At 39.4% G+C, this 16,222-nt stretch overlaps 1 protein-coding gene across 1 annotated transcript in view; it reads left to right on the forward strand.

Moving 5' to 3' along the window:
• The first annotated feature begins 511 nt into the window (after positions 1-511).
• LOC108712776 (tetraspanin-15) overlaps positions 512-16,222 on the forward strand; it is an 89,439-nt gene continuing 73,728 nt past the window's right edge. Inside the window, exon 1 of the mRNA XM_018255193.2 lies at positions 512-825. Within this exon, the coding sequence (XP_018110682.1) occupies positions 739-825 (87 nt within the window). The 5' untranslated portion in view covers positions 512-738. The remainder of the gene's footprint in view (positions 826-16,222) is intronic.

The raw sequence follows: 16,222 nt of genomic DNA on the forward strand, positions 1-16,222 counted from the left end.
TGCTATCCCACAACCACAGTCCCTTCCCAGAGACTATTATCCCACTATAGGCACCATCTTTCCCTACTATACCTGCTATCCCCCCTTCCCAGAGACTATTATCTCAACTGCTACTATAGGTAGGGCTGCCATCAGGGGGGGGGACAGGGGCTGAAGGGGGGCCCTGGCAGTGCTACACTTTCGAAAGAGCCGGCCCCACTTGACAGTGCCGAAACCTGCGGCAATTTCCAAAGTCCCAAACTGTCAAAATCCGAAAAGTCGAACTACTGAAGCCCCAAAGTGGTGAAAAGACGCAAAGCCACGAAAGGAGGCGAAGTTGAAGTCCTGAAGCCACAAGTTCAATTCTACTGAACACCAATTTGTGGTTTTTTTAATCCCTTGGCCACCAATGTATTATTTCAATATTCTATAGACCCCTGCCACCTATGTTTTTTTTAAAAAAAAATATTCTTTGGGGCCCCGATTTTTTTTTTTTTTAACTTGTAACTTTTTTAACTTATAGGGGGCCCTGGTCACCAATTATTTTTTATGTAGCTGTGTATTCCCATGTCTATTTAATTACACAGTATTTGCTGCCTGCAGTTGCCGCACAAAGGGTTAAGAAGCAAAGCCCCGCCTCTCGCTGGTCCTCTCTTTCTCCTACACGGAAGTGCTGCAGCCTGTAATGACACAATGAGTCGGATGCAGCTGCCTCAGTGACCCTGTAACGGCACAAAGCTCCCTGTTTGCGTCACAGACATGGCTGACCATGACGACTGGAAAGTCTCCCTACGAACGTATTACTACAGCAAATTCTCTTTGTCCTTCTACTCCACTTTATTCTCGGTAGGTGCCGGTTACTGTAGTTGGGGCGGGAGGCTTTAGCGACGCAGCTGTGTTGTTTCATGTTTGGGAGCTTGCTGGGCGGGGCTCCACTAGGGGAATGAGATGCTCTAATAAAGAATATTCCCGGGGAGGCGTGGCTTCACGCAGCCCAGAGTCATTATTATAGTATTGTTATGGAGTATAACCAAAGGGAGGGAAGCCCATCTCTGCCTGTGGAGGGGCCCATCCCGTGCAGGAAATGCTAGAAGCAACTATACACAGGAACAGAGTGGGAAAGCTCTTGCCCCTGCCAGTAACCCTTCAGATGGTATCGCCCATCATCTGTTGGGAATGGACGTCTGGGTGGGGAGTTGCTAGGAGCTGGCAGCCATTACATCAGGAGGAGTCTAATATTAACGTGATTGTTAGGGAAGGGCCTCAGTGGGCATGTTGGCCAGTGCAGGGCTGCTCTCTAGATTGTATGAGGTTTGTCTGCTGAGTGTGTGATCCAGTCAGTTTAGAGTAAAAATGGACTGAATCCAGGATTCGTCTCCTTTAAGCAGGATTCAGATTCGGCCGAATCCTTCTGCCCAGCCGAACCGAATTATAATTTGCATATGCAAATTAGGTGCGGGAGGGAAATCGCGCAACGTTTTGTCACAAAACAAGGAAGTAAAAAGTGTTTTCCCTTTCCCGCCCCTAATTTACATATGCAAATTAGGATTCGGTTCGGTATTCGGCAGAATCTTTCGAGATGGATTCGGGGGTTCGGCCGAATCCAAAATAGTGGATTCGGTGCATCCCTAGTTTAGAGGAACACAAGTTTCTGGCTGCTTTTAAAGGAGTGGTTTACATTTGAGGTCACTTTTACTACTGTATGTTATAGAATATCATATTCCCAGCAACTTTGCAATTAGTCTACATTTTCGTCTTTTTTTTCCTTCTGACTCTTTTCAGCTTTCAAATGGGGGTCACTGATAGGGTTGCACCTGGCCGGTAAAAATGATGGTTGATCCCAGTGTTATTAATTAGGGATGCACCGAATCCAGGATTCTGCCTTTTTCAGCAGGATTTGCTGATGCCCGGCCAAACCAAATCCTAATTTGCATATGCAAATTATGGCGGGGAGGGAAATCACATGACCTTTTGTCTCAAAATGAAGAAGTTAAAAATGTTCTCCCCTTCCCAGCCCTAATTTGCATATGCATATGCCAATTAGGATTCGGTTCGGTATTCGGCCGAATCTTTCACAAAGGATTCGGGGGTTTGGCCGAATCAAAAATAGTGGATTCTGCGGATCCCTATTATTAATAGGGAAAAAAGATAAATGTATATATATATATATATATATATATATATATATATATATATATTTAAGCCAGTATTTTTTTCCAGAAAAAGTGGCAACCCTGGTCACCGATCCCATCGAAAAAGCAAATGCTCTGTAAGGCTATAAATGTATTGTTATTGCTACTTTTTATTACTCCTTTTCTATTCAGGCCTCTGTTATTCATATTCCAGTCTCTTATTCAAATCAGTGCATGTGTTGCTAGAATAATTTGGACCATAGCAACCAGATTTCTGAAATTGCAAACTGCAGAGCTGCTGAATAAAAAGCTAAATAACTCAAAAACTACAAACAATGAAAACCAGTTACAAATTGTCTCAGAATATCACTCTCTGCATCAGGGGTCCCCAAACTTTTTCACCCATAAGCAACATTCAGATTTAAAAAACATTTTGACCAGGGGACCACACAAAAACCTTTAGAGCAGGGGCCCACTCTAAGTATTATTTTCTTCCTCTCCTCACTCAATCTATATTCTCTTTTCTTTACATACTATAACCTATTATTCCATCTATTTAGCCTCTTTATTCTCATATAAATAGGGAATGGGCATGAAATAAGCTAAATGTTTAGAAGCAGGAGGGCCTACTGACACCTAGGCCCACCGGGAGTTTTCCTGGTATCCTGGTGGGCCAGTCCGACACTGAACACAAGCATGAAAAATGTTCCTGGGTGGTGCCAAGAAAGGGTTGTGATTGCCTATTGGTAGCCCCTATGTGGACTGGCAGACTACAGGAGGCTCTGTTTGGCAGTAAATATGGTTTATATGCAACCAAAACTTGCCTCCAAGCCTGGAATTCAAAAATAAGCACCTGCTTTGGGGCCACTGGGAGCAACATCCAAGGGGTTGGGGAGCAACATGTTGCTCACGATCTACATCATACTAAAAGTTAATTTAAGAAGGAAAGCTACTGAGGCAGATTACTGCCAAAAGATTAGCCGCAATAATGCAAGCTAGAAAACTATATTTTTACTGTAGAATGATTTACCATACCAGAGTAAACAGTTCCAGAAACTCTTATTTGGTGGTTTAGGATAGTAGCTGCCATATTAGCTTGGTGTGATATCACTTTCTGCCTGAGTCTCTCACTGCTCACTCATAGCTCAGATTACAGCAGGGAGTGGAGGAGGGAGGGGGGAAAGGGAGGGGAGAGAGGAGCAAACTGAGCATGCTCAAGCCCAAGCCCTGGTTAAGATGAAAACAGGAAGTCTGATACAGAAGCCCATGTGTACACAATAGAAGGATAGAAATGCTGTGGTTTTTTTTTGACAGAGCAGCTGCATTACTTTGAGGGTTTACTGGTGTATTTGTATAGACCTTTTTGATAAAGCTTACTTAGTTTTAGCCGCCCGTTGCTGCTTTCTGCCGTTTCCTTTTGGGCTTTAGTTTTAGTATTAAAGGTTTTGAGTTTTATTACTTCAAACAGTTTTTATATTTGGCTCTCACAATAAAGTGTACTAAAACAAGGGTGCGAGTAGGATGGTTCGTTAATTCACATTAGTCTTTGCCCCCAGCAGAGCTTACACTCTGAGTATGTATATACTCCAGGGCTAATCCTAACTTTAGTTTGGCAATCTGTGCAATTTAGCCATTCATGTTAGGGATCGGTGTAAAATATAAAGTTGATCAATCAGTAGCTTGAATCCTGGCCCATTTCTGGCAAGCTTAAAAACTCTGAAGTTTGTAGCGATCTAATAAATATTACTATCATTGTGGTCCTCACTATACCAGCTCACTCCCTTTTTTCTATGTGTTCTGAAAGTTTGACTCTTTAATGTGCACTACAGTGAAAATCAATATATAGTAATGTACTACTGTGTAAGGGCTGTTTTACATCCTCTATCCTTTTGTTTCCCCTTTTGTTTTGTACATCGCTTTCCTATGGTTGTATTGCCTATATGTGGTGTGACTGTATTTTATTTATTACTGTTTTGTCAATTGATTTCCTAAACATACGCTGGTAAACAGATTGGTTCCAGTTTGCGCTGCAACCTTTGTCATTATCAGTCAAAGGCTCACTGTTGTATAGAGCTGCTTTTTCTATGTGCCCTGAACAGGGAATTCTCCTGCTCCTGCCATCTCTCATTTGTGCCTTGTAAAGCCAATAAATATGCTTCTTTCATTTCCGCCATTTTATTACCTGTCTGAACAATTCATACCGGGTTCTGTTGTTAGTGGTTGGACATTTGGCAAGTTGGTTGTTACTTGCACGAAAATATGCAAAGTCTTGTTTGAAAATAATTGAATTTATGTACTTGCATATACAGGTACATGTACATTTTGTCTGTTATTGGTTTTGTTTTTGTTTCTTTTAAAAAAAACCTCTCTGAACCACAATGTGTTTTAAAGGTATAATAACATAGTGTTTCAACAGATATTATTAGCAGGGATCCCATAAAAATATTGAAACCCATGGGAACCTGTAGAGAGATTAAATATATTAAGGATGTTGTTTACTAAACTCAGGCTTTTTGGGGAAAAATGCTAATTTCTTTAGATTTATTAAAGCCTGATGCACAAAAAAGCTAGAATCCGAAAATCCGCCATCTTAGACCTGCAGAGGTTGTGTACAAGTCAGTGGCAGAGGTCCCTATCCAATTTTGAAGTTCCTGTGGTCTGCACTGGAATTAGCCCGAAAAACCTACCAAAAATGTGGGCTTTTTAGGGAAAAAAACTGAAAAATCAAGCGATTCGGGGAAAAAACTTACAGGTTTTCGCTCGATATTATCGAGTTTTTACCCGAACCGATTGAATTGAGTTTTTTTAAATAATAAATAAGATCAAGTCGTGGATTCTAATTTGGTCGCACTTATTTTAATTAACAAATCTGAGAAATTCGGATTTTGATAAATAACCCCCTTAATGTTTTCAGTGTTATACTGTATGGAAACTACAGTCTGAAAAGAGAAGTGATTTTTTTTCTCTTTAAATTGTATTTTACTGTATTTGTGCTTGAAAACAGATTATTTACATCCATGTTGATGAGAAAAATGGTTGGGAAAGGTCTAGGGATGCATCGAATCCAGGATTCGGTCTTTTTCAGCAGGATTCGAATTCGGCCGGATCCTTCTGCCCGGTCGAATCTGAATCCTAATTTACATATGCAAATTAGGGTCAGGGAGGGAAATCATGTGACTTTTTGTCACAAAACAAGGAAGTTAAAAATGTTTCCCCCTTCCCATCCCTAATTTGAATATGCAAATTAGGATTCGGTTCGGTATTCGGCCGAATCTTTCACAAAGGTTTCTGGGGTTCGGCCGAATCCAAAATAGTGGATTTGGTGCATCCCTAGAAAGGTCAGTATTTTGTGATTCCTTCCCCTCCAGTTTTATTTGAGATGGGGAACTATCCAGCACCTTGGACAGCTTCTTCTTAGTTAATAATAGGGGGAATAGAGACTTCCTCATTCATTTCCCATACCAGGCTTTGCCACAGTCAAATATATTACAGGTATGGGACCTGTTATACAGAAAGCTGGGGTTTTCCAGATAACAGATCTTTCCGCAATTTGGATCTTCATACCTTAAGTCTACTAGAAAATCATGTAAACATTAAATAAACACAATAAGCTGTTTTTTCATTTTTAAAAATTTGGATTATAATGGAGTCTATGTGACACAGCCTTTCGTAATTCAGAGCTTTCTGGATAATACATGTATATAAAAATGACATTCATATGTTGGCAGCTATAATCTCCTGAGTGGCAAAGGTCAGTATTTTGTGATTCCTTCCCCTCCAGTTTTATTTGAGATGAGGAACTATCCAGCACCTTGGACAGCTTCTTCTTAGCTAATAATAGAGGGGAATTCATTTCCCATGCCAGGCTTTGCCACAGTCAATATATTACAGGTATGCGGCAGAAAGCTGGGGTTTTCCAGATAACAGATCTTTCCGCAATTTGGATCTTTATACCTTAAGTCTACTAGAAAATCATGTAAACATTAAATAAACACAAGCTGTTTTTTCATTTTTAAAAATTTGGATTATAATGGAGTCTTCAGAGCTTTCTGGATAATACATGTATATAAAAATGACATTCATATGTTGGCAGCTATAATCTCCTGAGTGGGAAAGGTCAGTATTTTGTGATTCCTTCCCCTCCAGTTTTATTTGAGATGAGGAACTATCCAGCACCTTGGACAGCTTCTTCTTGGCTAATAATAGGGTGAATAGAGACTTCCTCATTCATTTCCCATACCAGGCTTTGCTACAGTCAAATATATTAATGGTATGGGGCCTCTTATACAGAAAGCTGGGGTTTTCCAGATATCAGATCTTTCTGCAATTTGGATCTTCATACCTTAAGTCTACAAAAAAATCATGTAAACATTAAAAAAACACAATAAGCTGTTTTTTTCTTCCAATAAGCATTACTTATATCTTAGCTTGGAACAAATACAAGGTACTGTTTTATTATTAAAGAGGAAAAGGTAATAATTTAAAAAAAAAATTGGATTATAATGGAGTCTATGTGAGACAGCCTTTTCGTAATTCAGAGCTTTCTGGATAATACCTGTATATAAAAATGACATTCATGTGTTGGCAGCTATAATCCCCTGAGTGGCTGGATATTATTTTGAGAGTGGGTTGTGGGGCAGTATTGATAACTGAATACTGTAGGCTGGATGTGTCAGCAGTTTCTACAGTATAGTGAATGTGTTAGGGACAATAGATCGTAAGATCTGGCGGGGCAGGAAGTGACAATGAGCAATCTCTGTAAAGTTCTGCATGTGCATGACATTGTGCTATATACATAAAGAACAGGTATTGGATCCGTTATCCAGAAATCCGTTATCCTTCCTAATTACAGAAAGGTTGTCTCCCATAGACTTCATTTTATCCAAATAATCCATATTATCAAAAATGATTTCCTTTTTTTATATTATAAGAAAACAGTAGCCTGTACTTGATCCCAACTAAGATATAATTAATCCTTACTGGAGGCAAAACCAGCCTATTGGGTTTATTTAATGTTTACATTAGTTTTTAGTAGACTTAAGATATAAAGATCCAAATTACAGAAAGATCTTTTATCTGGAAAACCCCAGGTCCCGAGCATTCATTATAACAGGTCCCATATCTATACAGTAAAATAACTTTATAACCCACCAAAATAACTCCCGTATACTCCTAATCTTCTTTTATTTAGTACATCATCATACTAAGGGGCATATTTATCAAGGATCAAAAAGACTAACCGAAATGAAGTCAAAGTTGTTGTTTTTTTTGGTCGAATAGGTCCATTTTTGATCGAATAGGTCCGTATTCGGCCGAATTCGAATTGAAGCAATAGCGCATTCGATCTAATTCAATTCAAAGTTTTTCCCAAAAAAAACCCTTAGATTTTTCCACCAATTGACTCCAAATAGGTTCTAGGAGGTCCCCCATAGGCTAAAACAGCAATTCGGCAGGTTTTAGATGGCAAGTCGAATCTTTAAAGAGACAGTACATACGATTTTCGAATTTTATTCGAATCAAATTTGGACTATTACCTAGTCGAAGTACACAAAAAATAGCTCGAAATTAGATTTTTTTTCATTCGAAAATTCACCTCGACCCTTGTTAACTCTGCCCCGTAAACTTAACTCAAAGGTGAACAACCCCTTTAAGGTTGCCCATATATAAGTATATAAGGACCACTCAATGTGCCGTAGAAAACAACTATTTGTTGCAATCTCACAAACAAGAAAAGTAACTGATTTCCCAGTGAATTAAAGCTGACATTACAGATTAATGACTTTGTTGTGTATTCCAGATGCTCAACGGTTAATTTATTAGCAGCACTTTTTTAGTGATGACTTGTCAGCCAAATTCTTCGGCAGTAATTCCATATTTTAAATTAATTTGAGTGACGTATTGGCTTGCCACATACGCTTGGAGTTGTGTGGCCTTGTGGCATGTGTCCCAGTAGAATGCCTGTATATCGTCCGTATCGGAATTAAGTACATTTCTAATGAGATTGTATGCGTTTTTGACATAGATGTTGTTATGACACATAATGAATAACTACAATGAATGAATAATTAATTGCTGCATTTTTGTTACATGAAGTCTCAGGGGCAAAGGCAGGATTTTGTAAAGGGGAGGAGGGAGAGAGCTTCGGAAAATAAACAAGTCTCCTCAGACGCGAGAACATGAAATAACAGAGATGACAAGAGTTATGGTTATATGCCTTTTTATCCACAATTAGGCATCCAAAGATAATTTAATGTGCATGGGTATAACAACTCATACCATTGTATCATCCTACTCTAATGACTGCAGTAGACAGCAGAGTTTTCAGGGTGAATAGAACCTCGTCTTCATCTGCCTTCAGTTTTTGTCTTGTAGGCAAAGCATAACACAGTCTATTCCCTAGGCTAATGGCATATGGATAAGCTGAAATTCATCTAAATTGCCTCTTTATATTTTGATAGCAACTTTACTTTTTTTAATTTTCTCCCCCTTTTTACCATGCATTCTGCCTTTCCATTGAAATTGTTACATGTTTTCTATTACAGGTATAGGCTCTGTTATACGCTGTGCTTAAATTGGAGTGAAAAAAGGGGATGCGGCGTGCTAAAACAAGTCCCTCCCACAGCCATAAGCCACACCCATTGTTATAAAAAGCCTACACCAATACATTCTTCTTTCACCCACTTTAAAGCAAAGCAATTTTGCTATTTCCTTTTTGGTATTTCCTTCTAATGCACAGTTTGATGCCCAGTATGCGTAGATTTACGTGGGACCTGTAGGGACCCCAAAATTTAAATTGTGCATATGACTTTTCTTGGCTGCCAATTCAGCTTCTGCAAACACAGCACCTTTTCTGTGTATTGTGTGTCATAACATAGCACAACCCCATCATATTCTATATTACCCAAGATTATTTCATATACTTTATATCATTCTCTCGCTATTCCTTTATCTGCTTCTGTTTAATACCTTAATTTTCTCTTTGTGTTTCCCCTGTTTTCTTTTTCTCTCCTTGTGTTTTTAGAGCATTGTTGCACTTGAACCATTTGTTGTGATCTGCCTCATTTTCTTAAAGGAATTGTTCATTATAAAAATAAAAACTGGGTAAATAGATAGGCTGTGCAAATTAAAAAATGTTTCTAATATTGTTAGTTAGCCAAAAATGTAATGTATAAAGGCTGAAGTGACTGGATGTGTAACATAATAGCCAGAACACTAATTCCTGCTTTGCAGATCTCTTGGTTTCCCCTGATTGGTTACCAGGCAGTAACCAATTAGAGACATGAGAGGGGCCACATGGGTCATAAGTGTTTGCTTTTGAATATAACCTGCTTGCAATTGCAAACTCACTGAACAGTTATGTCCCATGTGGACCCCCTTAAAGGAACTGTTCAGTGTGAAAATAAAAACTGTGTAAATAGATAGGCTGTGCAAAATAAAAAATCTTTCTAATATAGTTAGTTAGCCAAATATGTAATGTATAAAGGCTGGAGTGAACAGATGTCTAATAAAACAGCCAGAATCCAACTTCCTGCTTTTCAGCTCTATAACTCTGAGTTAGTCAGCGACTTGAAGGGGGGCCACATGGTACATTTCTGTTCAGTGAGTTTGTAATTGATCCTCAGCATTCAGCTCAGATTCAAAAGCAACAGATATGACCCATGTGGCCCCCCCTCAAGTCTCTGATTGGTTACTGCCTGGTAACCAGGGTAACCAGTCAGTGTAAACCAAGAGAGCTGAAAAGCAGGAAGTAGTGTTCTGACTGACATGTTATACATCAAATCACTCCAGCCTTTATAGATTACATTTTTGGCTAACTAACTATATTTGAAACACTTTTTATTTTGCACAGCCTATCTATTTACCCAGTTTTTATTTTTACACTGAACAATTCCTTTAAAGTCGCTGACTTTTAGGGGGTTAGAGAGCTGAAAAGCAGGAAGTAGTGTTCTGGCTATTATGTTACACACCCAGTCAATCTAGCCTTTATACATTACATTTTTGGCTAACTAACTATTTAAGAAACATTTTTTTTTATTTTGCACAGCCTATTTACCCAGTTTTTATTTTTACCCTGAACTTTTCTTTTAATGTGAGTCATTTACACAACTTGTAAGGTAATTGCATTGCAACATACAATATACTATAAAGTAATTTTAGTAATAAAAAGACGCTTTCAGTTTAGACATCCAAAATGGGGCAGACTCAGATGGAATAAGTTCATCATTTGAGGCAGGTTCAATTAAGATGTCAGATTCCAGGTTTAGACTAGCCTGCTAGGGTACGACAGTATCTCGTAGGCTATAAAGAATACCATTAGCCCTTTTTTCCATCATAAGCAATTATAAGCTCTATCACATTTTGGCTTTGTCTCCTTCTCATGGATCTGAAGGTGGGTCCTTGATGTCAGGTCTCTGATGGGCCCTAGGAAACCTAGTCCAATACTGGCAGCATCACTCACTGGTTATTGGAAAGACACGACCATCTGTATGTTCTTTTGAAGCACAATTCTAAGTTTAACACTTTTTTTCCGAGCCATCAGCATTATTTACAAAACTAACATTTTCTGTTCCTGCAAACATGAATCCTAAGATATGTGGAATAAAGACTCTTCTGAGAGGCTTTAGGTATTGGGTTAGAACATTGTGGAGGCTAGGTAGATTTTTCTTGTAAATATTGGCAGCTGGATTCCCCCCTATCAGAGCAAACACGTTATTCTGTCATTGCATTCCATTAGCTTACAAATCAGGCTGTATTGGATAAATCCATTATGTAATTCTGTGCCAAGTTCAGGTCTTCCTCAAAGTCATGTTCACTTGGGCGGACATAAGAGCTCTTACGAGAAATTTCTATATTCTCAAACTTAACTGCCTTAACTAGAAAGGATAATAGCATGCAATATGATGAACTGCGTAACTTGATGGCGCTATATAAATATATATTGATGATGAATATATTGTAATATCTATAGTAACCACAAGCTCTGCTGTCAGTAGTACCAGAATATACATCATCTGATAATGTGCTCCAGGCCCGTTTACAAGAATTGAGAAGACTTTAGACTGTTTTCTGGGCCTAGAGCAGTAAATTAAGAGAACAATGTGGTGAAGAACTGTGGCACCAGAGCCTTGCCCGTGACTGGCAATTACACAGGTCCTCTTTTATTTTTATTTTTTCCTGACAGGTAAAACCAAGTCACCACCTGAAATAAATTTTTAGACAGCAACAGTGATCTGACCTCAAACTGTTGTTTTGGGCTAAGTCTTCCTTTGTTGCTTAACAGAGAAACTTTCTCCTTCATCTTGTCTCTTAAGACTTGGCACTTGTTGGATGTAATCATATTTTTGTATTTATTTCCATTCTATTATTATACTGACTAAAAGTCGTATGGATAACTTCAATAGTAATGTTGGTGCAAATGCTTGAAGTGGCCACTTTTTTAAACACATGTCCAATGAGCCATAACAAAGATAGACAATATCCTCTAATGCCCTAGACATGAGCCCACCCTATAAAAAATGTGGCATGCCCCTCAAATTAGTTTTAAAAAATTGCTTACACATAGATTTTTAATAGTTATGACTTTTTGTAAGGGCCCGAAGGCGCAGTTGAAGTGCGGACCAAGGAGGAGGCAGGTAGTCAGCGAGTTCGTGGCACAAAGGGATCAGGCAGAAGAATAGTCGAGGTACAGGCAAAGGGTTCAATCCAGGCAGCAAGGGGTCAATCCGAATAACAGGCAAGGTTGGTACACAAGAAATCAGTCAATAATATAACTCCCAGGAATCACGAAGATTAACCTATACTTGGGCAAAGTTAGCAATGTCCAGGGGATTTAAATAGGCGAGTTTTGGCGCCAAGATTTGGACGCGATGACGTCATGACGCTGACGCCAGCGTCAAGACGCTAACGTCGTGACGCCGACGAACGTTCTGACGCCGGCGACCGTTCCGTCGCCGGCGACCAATCGGAGAGCGGGAGGCAGCCAAAGTCATCACACAGGGACCAGCAGGATCCACATGGGGGAGGAAGGAGTCGCCATCTTGGACGCCGTCGCCATCTTGGACGCCATGGCCAACACGAGGGTGAGAAACTTCAGTTTCCATTACACTTTTGAAGGCAATCCCGCTTTAAAAAAAGAAAAGTCGCCTGCGTTTATATTACAACTTTAATTCCTTTTCTGGCATACAGGTTATGATGTCACTGAAATAAGATTGAGGAAAATGTAGCTTCGTTTTACCAGTTCGCCTGGTCTGAGGTGACGAAGTAAACTCTGGCTAAAGAGGTAACGTTCAGTAAAATTTGCATCTTGGTGAATTTGAGGAAAAAGTCGCCTGGCCATAGGGTGCGAACAAATGCTAGCGACGGTCTTGTTTACTAGTAAGTTGTCTACGCCTGTTACTGAATTGGCAATGTCCCTGACAATGAGATTTGTAGCAAATATTCACTAGCGACGGCCACTTCGCGCTTTAGTGAATCTGCACCTTTAATCGTTTACCGGGAAAGCAGTGGTGCAGAGAGAGCTATTCAAGGGCTTTTAAACAATCACACAACTGATACAATTTATGAATGAATTTTTGGCCAATCAAGCAGCAGAAGTCACTATGGCCCAAAAATAAAAAATGTTTTTCACTGTATCAATTGCCGGACTAATGCTGGTAGGGCTCACTGACCGTGCCAAACAGTATGGTCCCTTGAAATCCCCCTATAATGGGTTAACTCAAGCAACATAAAATAATGCCTCCTTGTAAAGATCCCGAGATATAATATTCTCTCTTACAAATTGTCTGAAGTCGTTTCAAGAAGCATTTGACTTGGTTGATTAAAAACACGGATGTTTAATTAATGGATCCATTTCAATTGAGCCTAAATGCCACTTCACAGTTTCCCACTGAGAACATTTAAGTCGGTTGCATTTAAATTGTGTTCTTCGCTTCTGAAGACGTGTGGGGTTAAGGATTCTTAACCAATTCTAAACCAATTAAAAAATGCTAATTACTCAGGAGAGCAAAGGGGGCAGTAGGGAAGATCCAGGGCACACCACTGCATTTTTTTCCCTTCAAAATACTTGATGATAAAGAGAATTGTCAAGCTATGCTTTTGAGCATTCATATGTAGGTGTATATGTATAGCTTTTAGGAACACCATTCACTCCTTTATTCAGCAGAAGATGTGTATCCTGAACCCTTGCCAGAGAAACGGACTATAACAAAGCAAGCGACTGACTCGCCTGTTCCACCACCTGGAAAATACATTTTAGCAGATGACTATCTGACAATAGATAATTGCTTGATATAAAAGCCTGGTAACGACATTGCTGGTAATTATATCACTAGCGAGACTACAGGTGCTTATATCAACAATAACAATCACTCGGTATGTGATATCCCCATGACTATTGCTTGAATGAAACCGGAAAGGTAATACTAGAACACAATCAACAGAGAATGAAAGTTCAGTAAATTTCTATAACTCCAAAGACTTTACTTTGCTTGGTCAGTGCTACCCTACTGTAGAAGGAATTCACTCCAGTAAATATTCTGATGATTATGGACTTGGGTTTTTATCAATGTTTGCACCTTACTTAGAGTGTTCTGTACAGCATAGCATCCATCTTGCCCAAGTGCACCCATTGTTGTTGAACCCTGCCTTATTGATTACAGGGTCAGACTCACAATTAGAAGCCATGTATATAGATAGCACAGGTTGAGTGGCATCTAATATCCCAACTTTGTTAAATGAGAGTCCCAGCTCTGTTGCAGCATTGGACTTTAACGGGCACTGCATACCTGCTTTTGTCTACTGCTATACAGCCTTGTCTATTGCTATTGCTATACAGCTTAAGCCAGCAGTTTGTCTCTATAAAGGAGAACAAAACCCCCTAAAAATAATAAAAACCCCTACCCACCACCCTACATAGTCCCCCCTCCCCGCTTAGGTGGTAGGTGATTACCCCCGAAAGTGCCCCTAATTAATTTCGTATAGGTGCAGAGGAGCTCATGGGCGCCATCTTCCTGCTCTACGGATTTCTTCGGGTCCTCTTCCTTCCCTTCGGCAATTTCTGTCACTATTGGCGCATGTGCAGTTGCTATGAACATCAAGACTGCTCCAACTGTGCATGTGCCAATATGATGTTCACTTCCCGAAGAATACAGAAGAGCCGGAAGATGGCACCCATGAGCTCCTCTGCGCTTACTCTGCACCTATACGTAATGAATGAGTAAAGAATTAGGGGCACTTTTAGGGGTTATCTCCAATGCTGGGGGGAGGGGAAGCAGGGAGGGGGGACTATATAGGGTAGTGGGTAGGGTTTTTTATTATTTGGGGTTTTAGTTCTCCTTGAACTCTCCTGGCCAGACTCCATATGCACTGCATAGTTCTAGATTTTTTTCCCCAACATATAAGGCAGGCTTATTAAAAGGCATGGTTACAGCCTGCAATATATTGGCAGGTGGCTAGTGTAAATAGTATCTTACTTATTTTAATGCCCAAACAAGTGTCAAAAACATTGCATTATTATTACATTAAAGGAACAGTTCAGTGTGAAAATAAAAACTGGGTAAATAGATGGGCTGTGCAATATAAAAAATATTTCTAATATAGTTAGTTAACTAAAAAATGTCATGTATAAAGGCTGGAGTGACTGGATGTGTAACATAATAGCCAGAACACTACTTCCTGCTATTCAGCTCTATAACTCTGAGCTAGTCAGCGACTTGAAGGGAGTGCAATTGATCCTCAGCATTCGGCTTAGATTCAAAAGCAACAGATATGACCCATTTGGGCCCCCTCAAGTCTCTGATTGGTTACTGCCTGGTAACCAGGGTAACCAGTCAGTGTAAACCAAGAAAGCTGAAAAGCAGGAAGTAGTGTTCTGGCTATTATGTGAGACACCCAGTAACTCCAGCCTTTATACATTACATTTTTGCCTAACTAACTATATTAGAAACATTTTTTATTTTCTATCTATTTTGGCAGTTTTATTTTAATACTGAACAATTCATTTAAGTGGCACAAATGCTCTTGCCTTTAATTATTTTCTGCCAGTGTTTTTTTATTGTATCTGTAAATGAATACATGGCAGTTTTTTTTTCGAGGGATGCAGGCAGTACATGGCATGATTAGAGAAGGGACACAAACAATTGAAATCTCAACAACATAAAACCTATTTAAATAACTGGCACACATCCACTACAGGTTGGGTGCAAGTTTATGTGACTTACAACTCCTCCCTCCAAAAACAGTTCTACTTCTAGCATTGTATTTATTTTTTGTTAGTTTGTGTGTATTCAATTGAATGAATTCTAGTGGTTGTAGACTTGCCTTTGTCTCTAAACGCTTGGGCTCTGTGTCCTGTACTGTTCTGAGACCAGTCCAGTTTGCCTGCTGACATCAACTTTACTAGGGAGCAAGCCAATATTATTATCAGAATCTGTCTTGACATCAGCAATGCACAGAACTCTGCACCCATCTGCTAAACTTCCCTCAATCAAAGCAGCAATTTGTATAGGATCAGAAAGTTCTGAATTATGGAAAAGCCATCTCCTATAGACTCTATTTTATCCAAATAATCCAAATTTTTAAAAATCATTTCCTTTTTCTCTGTAATATTAAAACAGTACCTTGTACTTGATCCCAACTAAGATGGAATTAAACCTTATTGTAAGAAAAACCAGCCTATTGAGTTTATTTCATGTTTACATGATTTTCTAGTAGACTTAAAGTATGAAGATCCAAATTCCAGAAATTTCCTTTATCTTGAAAACTTCAGGTCCCGGGCATTCTGGATAAGAGATCCCGTGCCTGTACTAAGGTGGCCATCACTAGTGATCTTTGGAAAAAAAGCATCTCAAAAGGGAACTTCATTTTTTATTACCTTTTATCGTGGTCAATTTGTTGTTGGTTTTCCAGTTTTTTTTTAGTTCAGCAGCACTACAGTTTGTAATTTTATAGCTGGTAACTAGGTTCTTTTTTGGCAACCAGGCAGTGGTTTGAATGACAGATTGGAAGATGAATATGAGAGGATTTGACTAGAAAGATATGTAACAAATAAAGTTGTAGTCTCACAGAGCTGAGCTGCTAGGGTCAGTGACCCCCATGTGAGAGGCAGTAGAAGG

Source organism: Xenopus laevis, chromosome 3S (genome assembly GCF_017654675.1).
Source record: "Xenopus laevis strain J_2021 chromosome 3S, Xenopus_laevis_v10.1, whole genome shotgun sequence".
Taxonomy (NCBI): domain Eukaryota; kingdom Metazoa; phylum Chordata; class Amphibia; order Anura; family Pipidae; genus Xenopus; species Xenopus laevis.